We start from the raw sequence: 20,877 nt of genomic DNA, 5'->3' as shown, positions 1-20,877 counted from the left end.
TTAGTAGAACAACACAGTGTGCATGTAGTAAGGCGCAGTACTTTGGCAATTCCGAGAAAATCCCAAAAATGTTCAAGTGTGTGTGAAATCTTATGGGACTTAACTGCTAAGGTCATCAGTCCCTAAGCTTACACACTACTCAACTTAAATTATCCTGAGGACAAAACACACACCCATGCCTGTGGGAGGACTCGAACCTCCGCCAGGACCAGCCGCACAGTCCATGACTGCAGCGCTTAAGACCGCTCGGCTAATCCCGCGCGGCGAGAAAATCCCAAGAGAAGTTTTACGCTTCTATTATTTAGCGGATGTACTTGTGCGTAGGTACTGGATCTCCAAGTTCATGGTGGGCAAGTGATGCCGGCACGGTAGCTCACTGCTACGGTCGCAGGTTCGAATCCTGCCTCGGGCATGGATGTGTGTGATGTCCTTAGGTTAGTTAGGTTTAATTAGTTCTAAGTTCTAGGCGACTGATGACCTCAGAAGTTAAGTCGCATAGTGGTCAGAGCCATTTGAACCATTTGAACGGTAGCTCAGCGTGCCCAGTCACAGGGTTAGCTGCCCTCTGCAATAGAGGAACTGCGCGAACGAGTCACCGATGAACTCGAAAGCGTGTCATGAGACATCCGCCCAGAACAACTGCAACGGACAATAACGAAGAAAATAACATAAATAAAAAAGTGGTTAGCGTTCGAGCTACGTAAGACGAACGTGTATAAGGCAACGGTTCTAGTCCTGTTCAAACCGTCCGCCGGCCGGAGTGGCCGTGCGGTTCTAGGCGCTACAGTCTGGAGCCGAGCGACCACTCCGGTCGCAGGTTCGAATCCTGCCTCGGGCATAGATGTGTGTGATGTCCTTAGGTTAGTTAGGTTTAATTAGTTCTAAGTTCTAGGTGACTGATGACCTCAGCAGTTAAGTAGCATAGTGCTCAGAGCCATTTGAACAATTTTTTTTAAACCGTCCTTTTTGTAGTACAAATGTACATTCTGTGATACTCAAAAAATTTACATCTATTCCTTTCGTTCTTGGTACATTAGCAACGTCTCCCCGCCACCACAACTGGTGCCTGGCTCTGTCTCTGTGGCTCGAACTGTCGAGGAGCAAAGTAGTTCCGGGTACCTCACCAGACTGCATATTATCTGCTTAATTGGTACAAATACACTCCTGGAAATGGAAAAAGAACACATTGACACCGGTGTGTCAGACCCACCATACTTGCTTCGGACACTGCGAGAGGGCTGTACAAGCAATGATCACACGCACGGCACAGCGGACACACCAGGAACCGCGGTGTTGGCCGTCGAATGGCGCTAGCTGCGCAGCATTTGTGCACCGCCGCCGTCAGTGTCAGCCAGTTTGCCGTGGCATACGGAGCTCCATCGCAGTCTTTAACACTGGTAGCATGCCGCGACAGCGTGGACGTGAACCGTATGTGCAGTTGACGGACTTTGAGCGAGGGCGTATAGTGGGCATGCGGGGGCCGGGTGGACGTACCGCCGAATTGCTCAACACGTGGGGCGTGAGGTCTCCACAGTACATCGATGTTGTCGCCAGTGGTCGGCGGAAGGTGCACGTGCCCGTCGACCTGGGACCGGACCGCAACGACGCACGGATGCACGCCAAGACCGTAGGATCCTACGCAGTGCCGTAGGGGACCGCACCGCCACTTCCCAGCAAATTAGGGACACTGTTGCTCCTGGGGTATCGGCGAGGACCATTCGCAACCGTCTCCATGAAGCTGGGCTACGGTCCCGCACACCGTTAGGCCGTCTTCCGCTCACGCCCCAACATCGTGCAGCCCGCCTCCAATGGTGTCGCGACAGGCGTGAATGGAGGGACGAATGGAGACGTGTCGTCCTCAGCGATGAGAGTCGCTTCTGCCTTGGTGCCAATGATGGTCGTATGCGTGTTTGGCGCCGTGCAGGTGAGCGCCACAATCAGGACTGCATACGACCGAGGCACACAGGGCCAACACCCGGCATCATGGTGTGGGGAGCGATCTCCTACACTGGCCGTACACCACTGGTGATCGTCGATGGGACACTGAATAGTGCACGGTACATCCAAACTGTCATCGAACCCATCGTTCTACCATTCCTAGACCGGCAAGGGAACTTGCTGTTCCAACAGGACAATGCACGTCCGCATGTATCCCGTGCCACCCAACGTGCTCTAGAAGGTGTAAGTCAACTACCCTGGCCAGCAAGATCTCCGGATCTGTCCCCCATTGAGCATGTTTGGGACTGGATGAAGCGTCGTCTCACGCGGTCTGCACGTCCAGCACGAACGCTGGTCCAACTGAGGCGCCAGGTGGAAATGGCATGGCAAGCCGTTCCACAGGACTACATCCAGCATCTCTACGATCGTCTCCATGGGAGAATAGCAGCCTGTATTGCTGCGAAAGGTGGATATACACTGTACTAGTGCCGACATTGTGCATGCTCTGTTGCCTGTGTCTCTGTGCCTGTGGTTCTGTCAGTGTGATCATGTGATGTATCTGACCCCAGGAATGTGTCAATAAAGTTTCCTCTTCCTGGGACAATGAATTCACGGTGTTCTTATTTCAATTTCCAGGAGTGTATGTTTACATTTGCCAGCTCTCGCAGGATGTCCGTCTACACGCAATCAAGACAAAAGAAGACGTGAAGGCTTCTAAATAATTAACAAAAGAGCGTATCTCGTCGTCTCTTTAGATCATTCTGTTATATTTCTTTGCCCTCGAAACTTACACAGAGAAATTATTATAATACGGATACATGAGAAAAATATATGTTCGCCTGAGCGGCTGGTGTCCACTTATTATTCAATCTTTAAATGTCTCTTCTTCATAAATACTGTTCTTAAGTCTTTTCTTATTACTTCACTGGGGACGCTATATTGAATAAATGGCCACTGGCATGGAAACCATGCATTTCCGGACAAGTTCCGTATCCTCTCATCGATCAATCCTAGAGTTTGTACACGGTGGAAAAAAATCACCCTGAATAGATTACTGACATCACAGACGTACTCGCATCGTGGTTGGTCGCTAACTGAAACGGAGGCACGAAAGGCGCACGCACTTCGTGTAGTAGAGTTTGACCAGGAAGTCGTTCCTGTAAAATGGGCTTTCGACAAGGAAACGACACGCCACGAACGAATTTTCAGAATGGGACGGAAACCAGTAAATGTGAAGTACATGTACAGGCAAACAAATCAATACAATTTCAGAAAAATTGTATGATGTATTCCAGAGAAATGTCTTCACTAACTGAGAAAATCGATAACAAGTTGGTCTGTCTCTGGCCCTTATGCAAATAGTTATTTGTCTTGCCACTGACCGATTTGCTGGATGTCCTGCTGGGGGACGTCGCGCCATATTCTGTCCAATTGGCGCGTTAAATCGTGAAAATCCCGAGGTGTTTGGAGGACCATGCCCATAATGGTCCAAGCGCTCTCAGCTTAGGAGAGGTCAGTCTATCTTGCTGGCCAAGGTGCATTTTGGCAAGCACAAATACAAGCACTAGAAACCTTCGCCGTATGCGAGCGGCTATTATCTTGTTGAAATGTAAGAGCAGCATGGCTTCACACAACACAAAGTTTGCATTTTGTACTGTATGAATGTTGTATGAGTGCCGCTCTCTTCACACGAGACACGTAAAAGCGACAGTTGTTCCATACCTTTTGTAGTAACTACCTGTAAATGTCTCACAGTAGCGTCGAGGAGTTTTCTGAGCTGTTCCAGCGGTCTTGGCTGTGAAGGGAAAAGTAGCAAGGTGTTCGGTCAGACGACCTGGGGCGGCCAAGGGAGAACAGCCACATCACCGTCACCATTACGACCAATCCAAAGACGCGCATCGTTTAGGTAGACAGATGCTGCTGACATGTGCCCGTCATATAGGATGATGAATCAGGTAGAAAGTACTTGTCACATTGTTCTCACAGAAGAAAAACGGCCCGTACATTTTCGTCTATGACACTGCACGGAAAAAATTAACCTTAGACAAATCTTGTTCACGCGTCAAGATGTTCAGTGTCAGATACTTTCTCACTGTGGCGAGTAACCTTTCCAGCTGAATGGAAGGTGGCTTCGCCGCTAAATATCAGCTTGGAGGCTGAATATTCATCCTCAACTACTTCCTGCATTGTAATGCAAAATTTTAGTAATCGGCCATAATCTTGTGGTTTTAATTGTTGCACGAGCAGCAGACGGTGTGGTTTGAAATGTGTCGTCGCAAAACCTTGCGCACAGTTGCTCCAGTTCGCAGCTTGCGCGGACCTTTGATTTTTTAGGGCTGCGTACGAAATTTTCCGTCACCCTCTCCTCGGTTGCATCTGGCATAATTTGCGACTGGTGCTTGTCTTGTTTATAGAAACAACCAATATTATATATATTTCTGACACTGTCAGTATGGTGGCCATCGGCAATGTATGGTAACTGAAGGAAACTTCACAAGCCAAGATCACTGAAAAACCATTTTACTGGATGACCCATTTTGACAGAGTTAGACTGTTATCATCATTTCCTATGCTTTAAAATATTACAGCATAACATCCGATTATTACAGCATGGTTCAGTCGAAACCGGTCACCCAGTAAAATGCTTTCTAGCGATCTTGACTAGTAAAGTTTTATTCACGTACCATGCAACCAATGTCCCTAAATTGTCGATACCAACGTACAACGCTCTGTTTGTATTTGCGGTTCTTCTTCATACTTCATTCCGAATGCGCACTGCATTGTCGTAACATATAAACATCTCCATATTCAACACACAAAAACTCTTTTCTAGGTTTATGGTCAGTTTTTCAATGTACTCCAAGCGTAATGCAGACACTCTAACTTTGCACTTAGCATCATTTTACATGTAATTCTTTAGAAAATATCGAACTCTGAAAACAAATGAATCATTTACAGTAGCTTTGTGCTTGCGTTATTTTCATAATACTGCTGATGTCTCGGTCCCGAGAGTTCCGAAACCTGTACAGTAATTTGAATAGAGATCTACATAAACATCATTTCCGCCCTTTTTATTGCTCATGAAAACCACACATTGTATGTTGTACCACCATACAGCGAGACCTTCAGAGATTTTTGTACACAACGGTACCTCTAATACCCAGTAGCACGTCCTCTTGCATTGATGCATGCCTATATTCGTCGTGGCATACTATCCACAAGTTTATCAAGACACTGTTGGTCCAGATTGTCCCACACCTCAACGGCGATTCGGCGAACATCCCTCAGAGTGGTTGGTGTGACAAGTCGTCCATAAACAGCCCTTTTCAATATATCCCAAGCATGTTCGATAGGGTTCATGACAGGAGAACATGCTGGCCACTCTAGTCGAGCGATGACGTTAACCTGACGGAAGTCATTCACATGATGAGCCGATGGGGGCGCGAAATGTCGTCGATGAAGACGAACGCCCCACCAATATGCTCCCGAAATGGTTGCACTATCAATCGGAGGATGGAATTCGCTTATCGTACAGCCTTCCATAACCACCAGCGGCGCACATCGGCCCCACATAATGTCAACCCCGAAACAGCAGGGAACGTCCACCTTGTTGCACTCGCTGGATAGTGTGTCTAAGGCGTTAATCCTGACCGGGTTGCTTCCAAACACGCCTCCGACGATTGGTTGATGGCATATGCGACACCCATCGGTGAAGAGAACGTGATGCCAATACTGAGCGGTACATTCGCCATGTTGTTGGTCCCATCTTACCGCGGGCAGTGGTGTCGCGGTTGCAAAGATGGACTTTGTCATGGATGTCGGGAGTGAAGTTGTGCATCATGCAGCCTATTGCGCACATTTTGAGTCGTAACACGACGTCCTGTGGCTGCACGAAAAGCATTATTCAACACGGTGGCGTTGCTGTCAAGATTCCTCCGAGCCATAATCCATAGGCAGCAGTCATCAACTGCAGTAGCAGCCCTTGGGCGGCCTGAGTGAGGCATATCATCGACAGTTCCTATCTCTCTGTATCTCCTCCATGTCCGAACAACATCACTTTGGTTCACTCCGAGACGCCTGGACACTTCCCTTGTTGAGAGCCCTTCCTGGCACAAAGTAACGATGCGCACACTATCGAACCTCGGTGTTGACCGTCTAGGCATGGTTGAAATACAGATAACACGAGCCGTGTACCTCCTTCCTGGTAGGATGACTGGAACTGTTCGGCTGTCGGACCCCATCCGTCTAATAGGTGCTGATCATGCATGGTTGTTTACATCTTTGATCGGGTTTCGTGACATCTCTGAACAGTCAAAGAGGCTGTATCTGTAATACAATATCCAGTGTCAACGTCTATCTCCAGGAGTTCTGGGAACCGGGATGGTGCAAAACTTTTTTTGATGTGTGGATTATAAAGTTTTTGATCACTTCTCATGGTGGCAAAGCTTCTGAAATGGTAAATTGCTGTATACAAAAATTTTACTTGCTTGATAATGAATTGGCACTCCGCCATCAAGGACCCGAGTTCCATCAGACCGACGAGAACGTTGACACAGGGCTTTGTTTAGAGGCCAGCGATCGATCTCATAATTACCCAGGTTGCGTTATTACTTTGCCCGGATGCTGATAGAAAAGATCGGTAAAAGAGATGTCAGGGACGCTGAAATAAAAGTCTGATATAGCAAATGCCGTTTGAACAATGGAAGCCTTCGGCTGACGCCACCAAACAATTCGTTGGCAACTCTCCTTCGCTGCAACCCGGAAAAGTTCTAAAATGCAACGTAGTACGAGGGTTGTCCAGAAAGTAATGCACCGCGTTTTTTTCTCCAACAGTTCTTCATTGAACATAGATTTACACACACGAAAGAATGGTGTTTTATCTACACAAACTATTTTCCCACGTAATCTCCATCTCGTTCCATGGCCATCCTCCAGCGCGAAACAAGGGCGTGAATGCCCTGTCGGTACCTATCCTTGTCCTGGTGGGGGAGCCCGTGCTTCACTGAGTGAAACATCTCCTTCAAAAAGTTTTCCACGAATGGCATCCTTTAATGACCCAAACAAACTTAGCTCGCTGCATCATGTCAAGTGTGACAGCCGTAGACGGTCTCCCCGACCGCTGCAAATCGTGGAGCTCTGCCGAACCGCCTTTCGATGACCTGACCCTCCGTGCTCAGCGACTAACAGTACTTCTGTCGACAGCAGATGCTCCATAGACATTGCACAAGCGTTTGTGAACATTCCCCACAGTTTCTTTCTCTGCAGTCAGAAATTCAATGACGGCACGTTGCTTATAACGTACATGACCTACAGACGCCATTTTGAAACTGTCCTGCAGCTACGCTATCAGTCGGAATTGACGGAAACTCTGCGCGCTCACTCACGAGACTTCAAATAAAATATACGTAACGTTTCGCATGCGTAGCATTATTTCGGCTGAGAAAAAATATGGGTTGCATTACTTTCTAGGCAACCCTCGTAAATGCAGTTGTGACGTTAATGGAAGAGATAAATGTAGGTTTTGCCGGCCGGAGTGGCCGTGCGGTTCTAGGCGCTGCAGTGTGGAACCGAGCGACCGCTACGATCGCAGGTTCGAATCCTGCCTCGGGCATGGATGTGTGTGATGTACTTACGTTAGTTAGGTTTAATTAGTTCTACGTTCTGGGCTACTGATGACCTCAGAAGTTAAGTCGCATAGTGCTCAGAACCATTTGAACCATTTTTGAAAGTAGGTTTCTTGATTCAAACTCGGCTGTTATCATTAAATTAACCTTACTGTTTAACGAAAAGTTACAGATACGATAGCGACATATACCTTTCATGAGGCAGCAATCAAAAACAGGCGAGAGAGCCCGAGAAGGATCACAGCTCCTGCTTTTATACAGGCGAAACGATTTATTGTGACTGCCTAAAACTTGCTTTTCAGAGTGTCTTTTATCATGTTTCGATAGATAAACGTTTCTGTGGAACATTCTTTATATTAACAGTATAAAAAATACATTTTTATATTAAATTATGACCTTTTCTCCTTACTTGCAGATTTATTTACACAGAGAACAACATTTAATCTTAATGTCTTTTACCATTATTTAAATGTTTGACGGGTATTTTATGAACTGTCGAGAAAGAAACATTTCATTTCTTAAATCTTTAACGTAAGATTAGATCTTTTAATGAGCGCATTATGACAGCATTTTAAATTTTCAAAAAAAATTTTTTCCGCCGTCGGCTTAGCATCGATGTAATTCAAGGCAGTGAAGTGACCAAGATTTGTCAGACTACGGACACAAAATTTGATGCACAGTACGTACTCGTTCAACCAGTTTCTTGTCTAGGTTTACTTTTTTTTCCTGGCCACTTGCTGATAAAAAAATCAGTTCTCAAACGAAATGACTCGACACGCAGACATATTTCTGCTACCGCATTGTGCCTCTCTAAACCAACTGGACGCCAAGGCATGCGTGCAAAGCCGTTACCTGCTGGCGGTAAACAGGCCTTCGGTTGTATTTCGAGCGCGAATGCGGGAACGTTTGTTGCGTGACGAATAGTGCCGGTGGCTACCAGCGCGGCACGGCGGCTCTTTTGTATCTCACTTTGTGTGTGTGTGTGTGTGTGTGTGTGTGTGTGTGTGTGACGCGGCCGCAGGCGCCTGCAGCAGCCCCGCATCGCATCGCACAGCGCCCGCCACTGCGCGGCTCTGCAGGTTCACCACAGCGCATAACGCGCTGTTCGCGTGACGCCGCGCCCCTTGTCCGTAGGCAGCCCTCACGGCACCTCTCGTTACCCCGACTCACAAATGTCATCGGCTGCGAACACGGCGCCGCCAACTATCTGTCCAACTGCGATGGGTCACGTACGAAGCCCTTTGAATAATTAAACAGGCGAACGTTTACAGCGAAGGCAACGTCTAATGCAGGACAGTTACGCTTTGTCAAGTGTTAGTTGGCAATCTTGGGAAATTAATATTTACCTAAATGTAACAACTGAGGTCTTAGCAAGGGCACTTCACGGGCTGGCCATTTTCGAATGCCTTCATAAAAAACTGTTAAGTAGAAGACATAAATTATTTTTTTTTCAAGTCATCAGTCTCTTGACTGGTTTGATGCAACCCGCCACGAATTCCTCTCCTGTGCCAACTTCTTCATCTCAGAGTAGCACTTGCAACCTACGTCCTCAATTATTTGCTTGACGTATTCCAATCTCTGCTTCCTCTACTCTTTTTGCCCTCTACAGCTCCTTCTAGAAACCATGGAAGTCATTCCCTCATGTCTTAGCAGATGTCCTGTCATCCTGTCCCTTCTCCTTATCAGCGTTTTCCACATATTCCTTTCCTCTCCGATTCTGCGTAGCACCTCCTCATTCCTTACCTTATCAGTCCACCTAATTTTCAACATTCGTCTATAGCACCACATCTCAAATATTTCGATTCTCTTCTGTTCCGGTTTTCCCACAGTCCATGTTTCACTACCATACAATGCTGTACTCCAGACGTACATCCTCAGAAATTTCTTCCTCAAATTAAGGCCGGTATTTGATATTAGTAGACTTCTCTTGGCCAGAAATGCCTTTTTTGCCATAGCGAGTCTGCTTTTGATGTCCTCCTTCCTCCGTCCGTCATTGGTTATTTTACTGCCTAGGTAGCACAATTCCTTAACTTCATTGACTTCGTGACCATCAATCCTGATGTTAAGTTTCTCGCTGTTCTCATTTCTACTACTTCTCATTACCTTCGTCTTTCTCCGATTTACTCTCAAACCATACTGTGTACTCATTAGACTGTTCATTCCGTTCAGCAGATCATTTAATTCTTCTTCACTTTCACTCAGGATAGCAATGTCATTAGCGAATCGTATCATTGATATCCTTTCACCTTGTATTTTAATTCCACTCCTGAACCTTTCTTTTATTTCCATCATTGCTTCCTCGGTGTACAGATTGAAGAGTAGGGGCGACAGGCTACAGCGTTGTCTTACACCCTTCTTAAGACGACCACTTCGATCTTGATCGTCCACTCTTATTATTCCCTCTTGGTTGTTGTACATATTGTATATGACCCTTCTCTCCCTATAGCTTACCCCTACTTCTTTCAGAATCTCGAACAGCTTGCATCATTTTATATTGTCGAACGCTTTTTCCAGGTCGAAAAATCCTGTGAAAGTGTCTTGATTTTTCTTTAGCCTTGCTTCCATTATTAGCCGTAACGTCAGAATTGCCTCTCTCGTCCCTTTACTTTTCCTAAAGTCAAACTGATCGTCACCTAGCGCATTCTCAATTTTCTTTTCCATTTTTCTGTATATTATTCTTGTAAGCAGTTTCGATGCATGAGCTGTTAAGCTGATTGTGCGATAATTCTCACACTTGTCAACTCTCGCCGTCTTCGGAATTGTGTGGATGATGCTTTTCCGAAAGTCAGATGGTATATCGCCAGACTCATATATTCTACACACCAACGTGAATAGTCGTTTTGTTGCCACTTCCCCCAATGATTTTAGAAATTCTGATGGAATGTTATCTATCCCTTCTGCCTTATTTGACCGTAAGTCCTCCAAAGCTCTTTTAAATTCCGATTCTAATACTGGATCCCCTGTCTTCTAAATCGACTCCTGTTTCTTCTTCTATCACATCAGACAAATCTTCACCCTCATAGAGGCTTTCAATGTATTCTTTCCACCTATCTGCTCTCTTCTCTGCATTTAACAGTGGAATTCCCGTTGCATTCTTAATGTTACCACCGTTGCTTTTAATGTCACCAAAGGTTGTTTTGACTTTCCTGTATACTGAGTCTGTCCTTCCGACAATTATATCTTTTTCGATATCTTCACATTTTTCCTGCAGCCATTTCGTCTTAGGTTCCCTGCACTTCCTATTTATTTCATTCCTCATCGACTTGTATTTCTGTATTCCTCATTTTCCCGGAACATGTTTGTACTTCCTCCTTTCATCAAACAACTGAAGTATTTCTTCTGTTACCCATGGTTTCTTCGCAGCTACCTTCTTTGTACCTATGTTGTCCTTCCCAACTTGGCCCTTTTTAGAGATGTCCATTCCTCTTCAACTGTACTGCCTACTGCGCTATTCCTTATTGCTGTATCTATAGTGTTAGAGAACTTCAAACGTATCTCGTCATTCCTTGGTACTTCCGTATCCCACTTCTTTGCGTATTGATTCTTTCTGACTAATGTCTTGAACTTGTTGCCTAGGTAGCAGAATTCCTTCACTTCATCTGCTTCGTGATTATGAATCAGTTCCTTGCTGTTGCTATTCCTGCTACGTCTCTTTACTTTCGTCTTTCTTCGATTTTCTCTCAGTTCAGATTCTGTACTCATTAGACTTCATTCTATTCAGTTGATCCTGTAATTCTTCTTCACTTTCACTCAGAATAGCTTTTTAGAATAATGTTTCAGTATCTATGGATCAGCCTACAGACTAAAGAAACATTTACAATTACATAGTTTACATAGTGCAATCTGAACCAGGTGCCAATAAACTATACAATTGACGTCAGTGGAATAACGACAGGGGGGCATAAAAGAGAAGTCTGCGTCTAACGACATAGCAGCCGCCTGGAATCAAACTCTGCTAATAAGTAGCGATCTAGCAGAAGCCCAGCCAGCGAGTAGGTCTACACGTAAGACCACAACTCGCAACATCTGAAAAGAAGGGCTGTCGAAAACTGTATGCTAATGAGATCGTCAACTTAACTGGAAACTCAAAAACGTACATTCAAGATATAAAAATTCTAGACTGAAATGTACTGAAATCACCAATGTGTTATTCTGGACATTTTTACGTCTTCACTTAACAGAGAGCTACAGAAAGTCACCGTTTCGAGGTAATCTGGAATGAGATAATGTAACTGTCAGCTTAACCGTTGTCTTACCTATACATCTTGGGCTTTCAACGAATGCACCTCATCGGTCGCAGTGCATCAATAACGAGAAGTGGGTCTATGAGGCGCCAAAGAAAACGTCAAAATGTGAATCTTTTTCATTGTAACATAAAAAGAAATGACTTAACACTATGACACAGTACAGTATTATTGCTAATATTCATTATATTATAGTCTAATAAGTCTAACTTAACATCATATATAATTCTTAAGCGATTTTTCTCTCTGTTATGAAAACATCCTCAAAAAATTATTAATTTCTCGTTAGTGAACAGAATTATGCTGCATGAATTAGCTCCGTCATCATCAGTCACTTACAACAAGAAAACTGTGTACGGTAAATGTAGATGAAGTAAGCTGGTTCAATAATTCTTCTAGTTGGAATGTGACTTTCCTGCCATCCCAAAAAATATAATAATATCTCGTTTTGTATTTCAGTGTTTGAGTAGACAATCATGTGGCTTCTAGAGTTTTATAACAAGTAGTAAACTGCCTGTACCGAGTCTTGGTAAAATGTAATGAAAATCCATTTACCTACAACCGTCTGTTAATATTTTGAACCATTACATCATCAACTACTTCTTAAGTAAGAGGACTGGACCTACAGGTTATTTTCATATGTCCATCATCTGCAGAAAGGTTAAAATTTGTATCATCTAACAATAAAGCAAAAGGTCATCGTTATATAGATCGCATGGATTGGCAGTCAGGGTCTCGTATTGTTACCCAATCAAAAAATACTTGTAAAGTGTATTGTTGTGCAAACTTGTGTGTATGTGTGTGTGTGTGTGTGTGTTCTTTGGGGAAGGAGACCAGACAGCGAGGTCATCGGTCTCATCGGATTAGGGAAGGACGGGCAAGGAAGACGGCCGCGCCCTTTCAAAGGAACCATCCCGGCATTTGCCTGGAGCGATTTAGAGAAATCACGCAAAACCTAAATCAGGATGGCCGGACGCGAGATTGAACCGTCGTCCTCCCGAATGCGAGTCCAGTGTCTAACCACTGCGCCACCTCGCTCGGTTTTGTGCAAACTTACACTTTAATAAATGGAACAATGCCTACTGACATTAACAAACAAAAATCAGTGTAAATTATAATGTGAGTGGTGTTTGCTGCAGGATTGTAGTGCCAGTCGTTTACCAGGTATCGTATATGGAGAAGTTGTCACACCGACACTTGTCCAGTATCTGTTGTAGCACACAGTAACCCGTAACGTTACGTTGCCTAGATATTACAGTAGTGCTTTCATGTAAATGATTGAAGAGGTTGATAAATAATTGTTGAGGTGGTTGACATTGCCACATACACACGTACAAGAACTAACTGCAATCATCCTAAGCTCTCCGTCCACCATACGTATGTCGGTTTTTTCTGCACAAACAAGTGTCGGAGTGGAAACTTGTCAAAATATGAAATTTCGTAAACGAGTCGCACCAGAATCCTACAATAAACACCACTGACATTCTGATTTACTATACTTTTAGACTGTTAATGTCAATAGGCATTGTTCCATTTAAAAATGCATATGTTTGCAGAAAAATGTATTTTATAAGAATTATTACAATATTGATTGGCTGACAGTACGAGCCCCTGGTTTGTAATCCATTCTGTGAAAACCGCACATCAGTAACACTTTACATTTCCGCAATATTTGTGGTGCAAGTTTAGGTGATTCCCCCTGTAGACCAGAAACAACACGGGACCCAGCATGTAACACTGTGGTTCAGAAATCAAATTTGTTTCTGCGTGTCCTTTGATACGTGGCCGATAGGAAACAGGTACACATTGTTTTCCGTGGTACATGTAAGAACTATTAACGTGCTGTATTTACTGTTCAAAAAAATTTGCTTCAGGATGTCATGCTGCCTTAGCAAATTCTCAGTATGATTCCATTGTTAATAACGTTCTACTGATTTAATACGAGAGTTGGAACTTTAATAGTGGCAACTATTATTTATAGCTCGTACAAAATAGATACGTGTTTCTAAGTCTTACTGACCTTCAAAGTAGTCACCAGCATTGTGTATAACCCGCTGCCAGTGATGTGGAAGTCGTAGGATACTCTTAGCAGTGCCATTTGCGTTGACAGTTCGAGCGGCGCGGTCTATTGCCCGACGAATTTGTAGCGGTTCTGAAGCAAATGCCGTTAAGTGTTTCCTTCAGTTTAGAAATCGAGTTGAACTTACAAGGGCTCAAGTCAGGGATGTGCAGTAGGTGGTATAGCACTTACCAGCCCCATCAGCCAAACAAATCAGTAACGGCTTGCACTGTACGTGCTCAAGCATTGTCCTGCAAAATGATGGCCAGGTCCTGCAGAAAGTGTCATCACTTCTGTCTCTACGTGCTCAGTTTTGGGACACAACCTGCGGCTAGCTTAGAGACAGAAGTGATGACACTTTCTGCAGGACCTGCACTGCTAAGAGTATCCTACGACTTCCACATCGCTAGCAACTGGTTATAAACAATACTGGTGACTACTTTGAAGGTCAGTAAAACTTAGAAACACGTATCTCTTTTCTACGTGCTATAAATAAATAGTTGCCACTATTAAAGTTCCAAACCTCGTATATCATTATTGCAGGAAATTTTTTGTCATTTCAGAATATGATGTCATACATATTCTTGTATATGTACAACATTGGTGACTGGTTAAAGCTGAAGTGGATGTTGTGTCGCAGATCGCGTGAACGACATGGACGGCCTGGAGTCGGTGCCGTGCCAGCCGTGGTCGAGCCGCCTGCCCAAGATGGCGCAGCCAGACCTCGACTACATCGGTGAGTACCGGCAGCGCAGCTGCGAAAGCGGCATCCCAGCCGTCGCAGTCAGATCCTTCAAGGCTGCGTCCCGAAGTACTAAATGTTGCATAGGATTAACCAACACTACCGTAAAAGTCTGGATATTACGCACGTACTGGCGAAACCGTAATGGTTCTTCTCTAGAGACGCTACAATAGCGAAATCATGTATTTATTTGGAGAAGGGACTAGAACATATTGTTTAAAAAGAGTTGAGGTTAGTGAATGTTAGATAAAATTAAAACTTTTTCCAGGCCTGCATGTGGTTGGTGTTTTGAGTGCACAGGTCCTCCTACAACTGTGTGGATAGTTAAGTCACTTCGAAGGTCGGATGGAGGTTACAGGATACGACTTTCAATACGACACGCCTAATAAAGCACTGTGGACTCCCCACTAACATTTGCATTGAGGACAACGTATTTCTTTTTTAAAGAAATAGGTGCATGAATTCAAACTCAGTGTGCTTATGCTAAAGGTAATCCGTGTGATTAAAGTCAAGTATCTACTGAAATGAATAAAGGCATATAAGTGAATGATACGTCAATGAACGTAATGCTTGTTGCATTAGCTCCCTTGTACACCTTCTACGAAAGTGTTCGATAAATTGTAAGAGTGATCTGCGCAATCTGTGTGCCAGTTTCGTTGAATACTGGCTGAAAACAAATTTCGAAAATGAATTTATCGTAAATGTTTGCACCGTTTTCAAACCAATACACTTCATACTGGGTGCCAATTTATTATTTAAGATGATACGAGGAATTACCACTCCACGCCGGAAAGGAGACAGTAGTGAAAACGGTACGGAGTAGGCCATCGTCAGTTTGCCTTCCAATGCGATAGGGATTGTTCTTATTAGTTAGCTACCACTGAGCTATTTAAATACCTACGCACGTATTCTGCAGCAACGGACGAAAACAGGTGAAGAGATAAGCGTCGAATGTAAATTTAAAAAAACGAACATGTCCTCAAGATAATCCACATGTTTATAAAGACACTTTTCGAATGTAAACGTAAGCTACTTGAATTTTGTTGTTTTCTTAAAGTATAACTAAATTCCGTCTTAAATATTTCAACATTTCGCGGCTCTGTCAGCAATTGTATAAATATTAATTTTAATTTTAATAATCAACAGCCTCAGTTACACCGTTTACGTATAATTTACCTAGGTTTCAGTCGGAATAATCCAACCTTCTTCAGAATAACAGTAACTACTGTTTGTCCATAGTGGACATCGTCAATCTAAAACTACAAATCCATAAATTATCGTCAGACTATAAAACTTATCTGGAACTTCCTCGGCCCACTTTGCGACCGCTATGCGGCAGCCACGAGTGCTGTACTGGAACTGTTCCACTCTTTAGGACAGGTGTGTTCTGTGGTAATAGTATCGACCTGCTTTGCGGAGCAGGCTACACATCAGTGGTAGGAAACAGTTTTCCATCCCACCACATGTAGGGTGCCCAGCACAAAAGGCATATTTTGTTAGAATCGTATCAGCCTGCTTAATCGGCTGGCTTTGTATGGCAACCTACAAGTCATGGGAAAATAGCGGTTTTCAAGCCCAGGTCATGCTGCACAAGAGGTGTATTGTGTGACCAGCACTAGCCAGCTTTATTGACCATTTTTGCAGGGGCTACATATGTCAGTGTGCGTGCCTGGAAGAAGGTTGAGATGGACAGGAGAGGGAGAGAAATGGCAGGAGTTTATATATAGGCAGAGAGAGGGAAGATGAGGATATAAAGACAGGGAGGGAGGGGGAGGAAGTGATGTACAAATAGGTAGGGGGTGGAGGAGATGAACAGAAAAGGCAAGGGAAGAGGAGATGGGCTAAGAGGATATGAAGATATGGGAAGGTGGTGGACAGAGAGGAAGGAAGAGCAGGTTGACCATGAAATGTACACATTATATGTGACATACAAGTACACAGGCGAAGCTAGAAAGTCTAATGTGTGTAAAGCAGCACACATGTGTGTATGTCCAGGAGCTCCTTCCAAACCCCTGGGTCGATTTCAACAAATCTGGTACACTAACAACTTACTCCATAAGCACCAGCACCAAGAGTTTTACAACTTCCTATGTCCAACAGGAGCTGATATACAGACAGAATGTTTTTTTCGTCTCCTGCTTTGTAGGCTGCTCTGCACAACAAACGTGTTGAGTAGCAACTGCCTTATGGACCTGCAATGCAGGGAAGCCTACAGACCTGCACTGCATGTAGCAGTTTTAAAGCCTTTAACATGTAGTCTGCACTGAACAACATGTGATTTGTGACATTAATATCAGTATGCTTTATCAATCTGTTTTCCAGGGGCCACATGCGCTGATGAGCTTGAGTGGGGGAAGGTTGAGATGGATGGAGGAGGGAATGGACAGAGAGGAGGGCAGGAGTGATTGGACAGATAGATTGCGGAGGAGCTGGTATGCAGAGAGGGGTAGAGAGTAGATGAGAAGAGAGGGGGGATTAAGAGATGAGCAGAGAGGAGAGGAGAAAGAGATGGTCAGGGAGGAGATGGAAGAGATGGTCTGGTATTGGCACAAGGAAGATATGGGTATACAAAGTGGAAAGATGTGATGAACAGAGATGGGAGGATGAAGTGTTCAGAAATAGAGAAGAATAAGTGGATGGATAGCAACAGGAAAACATGAAAGGACTGTAGGTGTCAAAGGGGATGAAAAGAGAGGGGGAAGGAGGTGAAAGATATGGACCAAGATGGGCAAAGAGAGTTGGACAGGGAGAGAGGACAAGGTTAGGTAGATAGGGATGGGAGGAGGTGAATAGTGAGAGGGAGAGGAGGATATGGACAGAGACACACAAAGGCCATGATGAGAAGGATATCTAGAGGGGGAAGGAAGAGATGGACACAGAGAAACAGGTGGGAGAACATGGTTGAAGAGAGAGAGATAGGGGTTGAAGTAGACAGTGAGAGGTGGGAGAAGGAGATTGTAGAAAGATGGGAGTAGGAGATGGGTAGAGAGGGGGAGGAGAGGACTGTGGGCAAGGAGGAGATGGGCAGAAAGTGATTATGGGGAGGAGGATATAGACACACAGAACAGGGCACGAGGAGTTATACAGAGAGAATGGGGTAATGGGAAATGGATAGTGAGTAGGAGGAGGTGAACGAAGAGAGGTGGGTGAAGAAGATGGACAAAGAGTGGTGGGTGGGAAGATGGAACAGTAAGAAGGGGAAGAAATATTCAGCAGGCAAAAAGAAAGTGGAGATGAGAATGTACCTGGAAGGGAGATAGGGTGTGAAGTGGAAGATGTGGAGTGTGTGTGTGTCCGGGTGGCAAGAGGACACATTGTAAGGAGATGTGTGCCAGATGAAATGTGCAAATACTCAATGTGTTGGCTATCCCACATGACAGGCATATTGTGGGAGTTATAATCGCCTGCTTCATCAACCTATTTCACAGAGGCTACATCTGGGAATGGGCATAGTTTGTGGGGGGGGGGGGAGGGGGAAGTTGAGAGGGATAGTTTTGTGAATGAACAGAGTGGGGGTGCAAAAGGGAATGGACTGGGGGAGGGGCTAGGACAGGATAGACAGAGAGGAGGAAGGAGAGAAGGGACAAAGGTAGGGGTGGAACTAATGAACAGACTGGATGGAAGAGGAGGTGGGCAGAGAGGTGGGGAAAGAGGAGATGGGGATGGAAATGGGAGATGAGATTACAAAAAGGGCAGATGATTAGCTGCAAAAAGAGAGAGGCAGCAGAAGAGATGGATGGGGAGAGAAGGGGGGAGGAAATGGACAGAGACAGTGTGTGGCAGATGTGGGGAGGGGGAGCTGGAGACAGACGAACAGAATGTGGGGAAAAAGAGGTGTGTGCATTATATGTGTTGAAAGTGTATGCCACAGGAAAAAGACTAGTATATAAATAAAAAACATGTATGTATGTATATATCTCCTCTTAAAAAACTGGACTGATTTCAACTAAATTCTATGCATACTCTACTTACTACATAAGAACCAGCAATGTGGGGCTTAGAGCCTCCTAGCTCTCATATGAGCTGTGACAGGGCAAACCAATGTTTTCTATCCCCCACTTGTTGGCTGCTCTGCATTATAGGCACGTTGTGTGGTCAATATAGGACTTGCAGGGCCTCTACATGCAGATGGGCATGTCTGAGCAGAAATGGAAGTTGGACAGAAAAGTGGACTGCAATCTTTTTTTTTCTTTCAGTTGACCATAATTCGGGTCTTTTTAATAACCATATGTTATTACACAATGTACGAGTAGTTATATCATTTATTTAGGGAACGGAATCAGGAGCCACAGGCTGGTATACGCCATATGAAGGTGTAACAGAGACTCTCGGGGAACTTGTATCAGAATCTATGGAAGGAAAACAACATATCTCTCACGAGATTCTTTTAGGTACATTTATAGAGCTGGTATTCGAGGGAGACAGCGACATTTCCGTTGCCACCTTTGTGCACCTTGCAATGTCGTTTTGACAGTGTGTAGCTGTAGTCAGCCCACACAAGTACCGCTCATCATGTCTAAGAGTAGATGGAAAATGTCGGTTTATTTCCTATTACAAACAAAATTGTTTTTAAAGTGGAATTTAACGTGCCCATTCCATAGAGCAGTCCCAAGTTCGTCTAGTGCGATATTTGTTTTATCGATACGTTTTGAAAGGGACAGTAAAACATGAACAATAATCCGTACTCCAGCAGATACGATACAGTGTCACAGACGATCTATATATCACAGCCTTCCACATGTACCCCTTCAAGTTTTCTCGAAAGCGATGCAAGGAACCGTTATTCAGCCAGTACTGAAGTGAGGCTTCGAAAAGTGGACGTGGCAGTTTGGATGCGATTTCATCATCAGAACTTTTGGAACTTATTGTCTGTGAGTTCTACAATTAAATAAAGATTCAATTGAAAATTGACATTTTCGGTCAACTTTGTTGCATGTCGGATGCTCACAACAGTGATTTGTAGACTTGGAAGCCGATGACAGTACAGGGTACATGGGCAAACTACAGAATATCGATAGACAGTGGAATAATTGAATAACCAAACACATTTACTTCTCTTTTGAGAAGCAGTCATGTAGAACATTATAAGCATTACCATTCTCTGAATAAAGTCTTTTGCCAACTCGATAGTAAACTATCTTCCTAGTTGTGTTGGTTCTCGCGGAGGTAACTATGACGTCGTCAGCAGGAGCCGAGGTGAGGACAAGACCAGTGTCGACGAACTGGCATCTGAGCGCTATCGTCGGCTTCCTTGATGCCAGCGCCGGAGAGGGCGCTGGTGTCGAGTAGTCTTCCCCCAGAGGAGGTGCGAAGCCTGATTTAAGCTTAGTTTACATGACGACATTGGGTTGCGCCACTCGTTGCGTGGAATGAGTTGCACGCAAATGGTCTCATATTTGACTGTAGACACGGCGAAACCAGAATACGCTTGTTTCGTCGTTTTGTGGGTTCCTGAGTCGTGTCTAAAATGAAAGTTTTGGCAGCTGTACGTCGCACGAGTTGTGATGGAGTTAAAGCTTGTTGCGTGGAATCGCTGCATAAGAAAAAAATACGAAACGTGGTTTCGATTCGTGACTGGATGAAGAAAAGACGTCAGCTTGGTTGCTCAGCATCCTTGCTGAAATAATTTGTAATTGAAGACCCAAGAAGTTCTTTTAATTATCTTAGAATGTCACCAGAACTGTTAACGTTTCTTCTAAATAGAGTTCATTATACGATAAGGAATAAAGGAACCGTAATGCATGAAGCACTGTCGCCAGAACTGAAATTATATATCACATTGCGTGCATTACAATCGAGAACACTCGGCATGCTATATAATGCGGTTTTAGTTCGTGATGACGCTTTTTCATTAACACCAATAATTATAAACATTAACAGTAATAATAATTAACATTAACAGCAGTAATTATTCGAAGCAGGCCGCATTAAGTAGAGATTGATTGGCAAACTGCTCTCTTGAAGATAGATCTGTACAGTGGCAACATTTCAAAATTCAAACATATGTGAATGGGGAGCACTGCTGCAACGTTTTAAATAGGTGAATATTAAATAAAGTATGCATCTTCTTGATTCGTGTAGCGTTCCCTCCGGTCAACAAAATTCCTTAAAAAAATGTCGGCCAACTCGATGGAATTTAAGTCTTGTAGATGAAAGCATTTCCACAGCTAGAATTACATTTGCTTGTATTTTTCTTAATTCAGTTGTATATGTGCTCCTAATTCAATACATTTTGCCCTGCAGCTCAGATATTGTCAAACTATCTGTGTT

General features: G+C 44.2%; 1 protein-coding gene across 1 annotated transcript in view; it reads left to right on the top strand.

Moving 5' to 3' along the window:
* LOC126188795 (SCY1-like protein 2) overlaps nt 1-20,877 on the top strand; it is a 624,676-nt gene that overhangs the window by 123,489 nt on the left and 480,310 nt on the right. Inside the window, exon 3 of the mRNA XM_049930409.1 lies at nt 14,506-14,601. Within this exon, the coding sequence (XP_049786366.1) occupies nt 14,506-14,601 (96 nt within the window). The remainder of the gene's footprint in view (nt 1-14,505; nt 14,602-20,877) is intronic.

The sequence above is a fragment of the Schistocerca cancellata genome, chromosome 5, assembly GCF_023864275.1.
Source record: "Schistocerca cancellata isolate TAMUIC-IGC-003103 chromosome 5, iqSchCanc2.1, whole genome shotgun sequence".
Classification (NCBI taxonomy): domain Eukaryota; kingdom Metazoa; phylum Arthropoda; class Insecta; order Orthoptera; family Acrididae; genus Schistocerca; species Schistocerca cancellata.
Note: the sequence above shows the minus strand (reverse complement) of the source record. Positions and strands in the feature narration are given on the sequence as shown.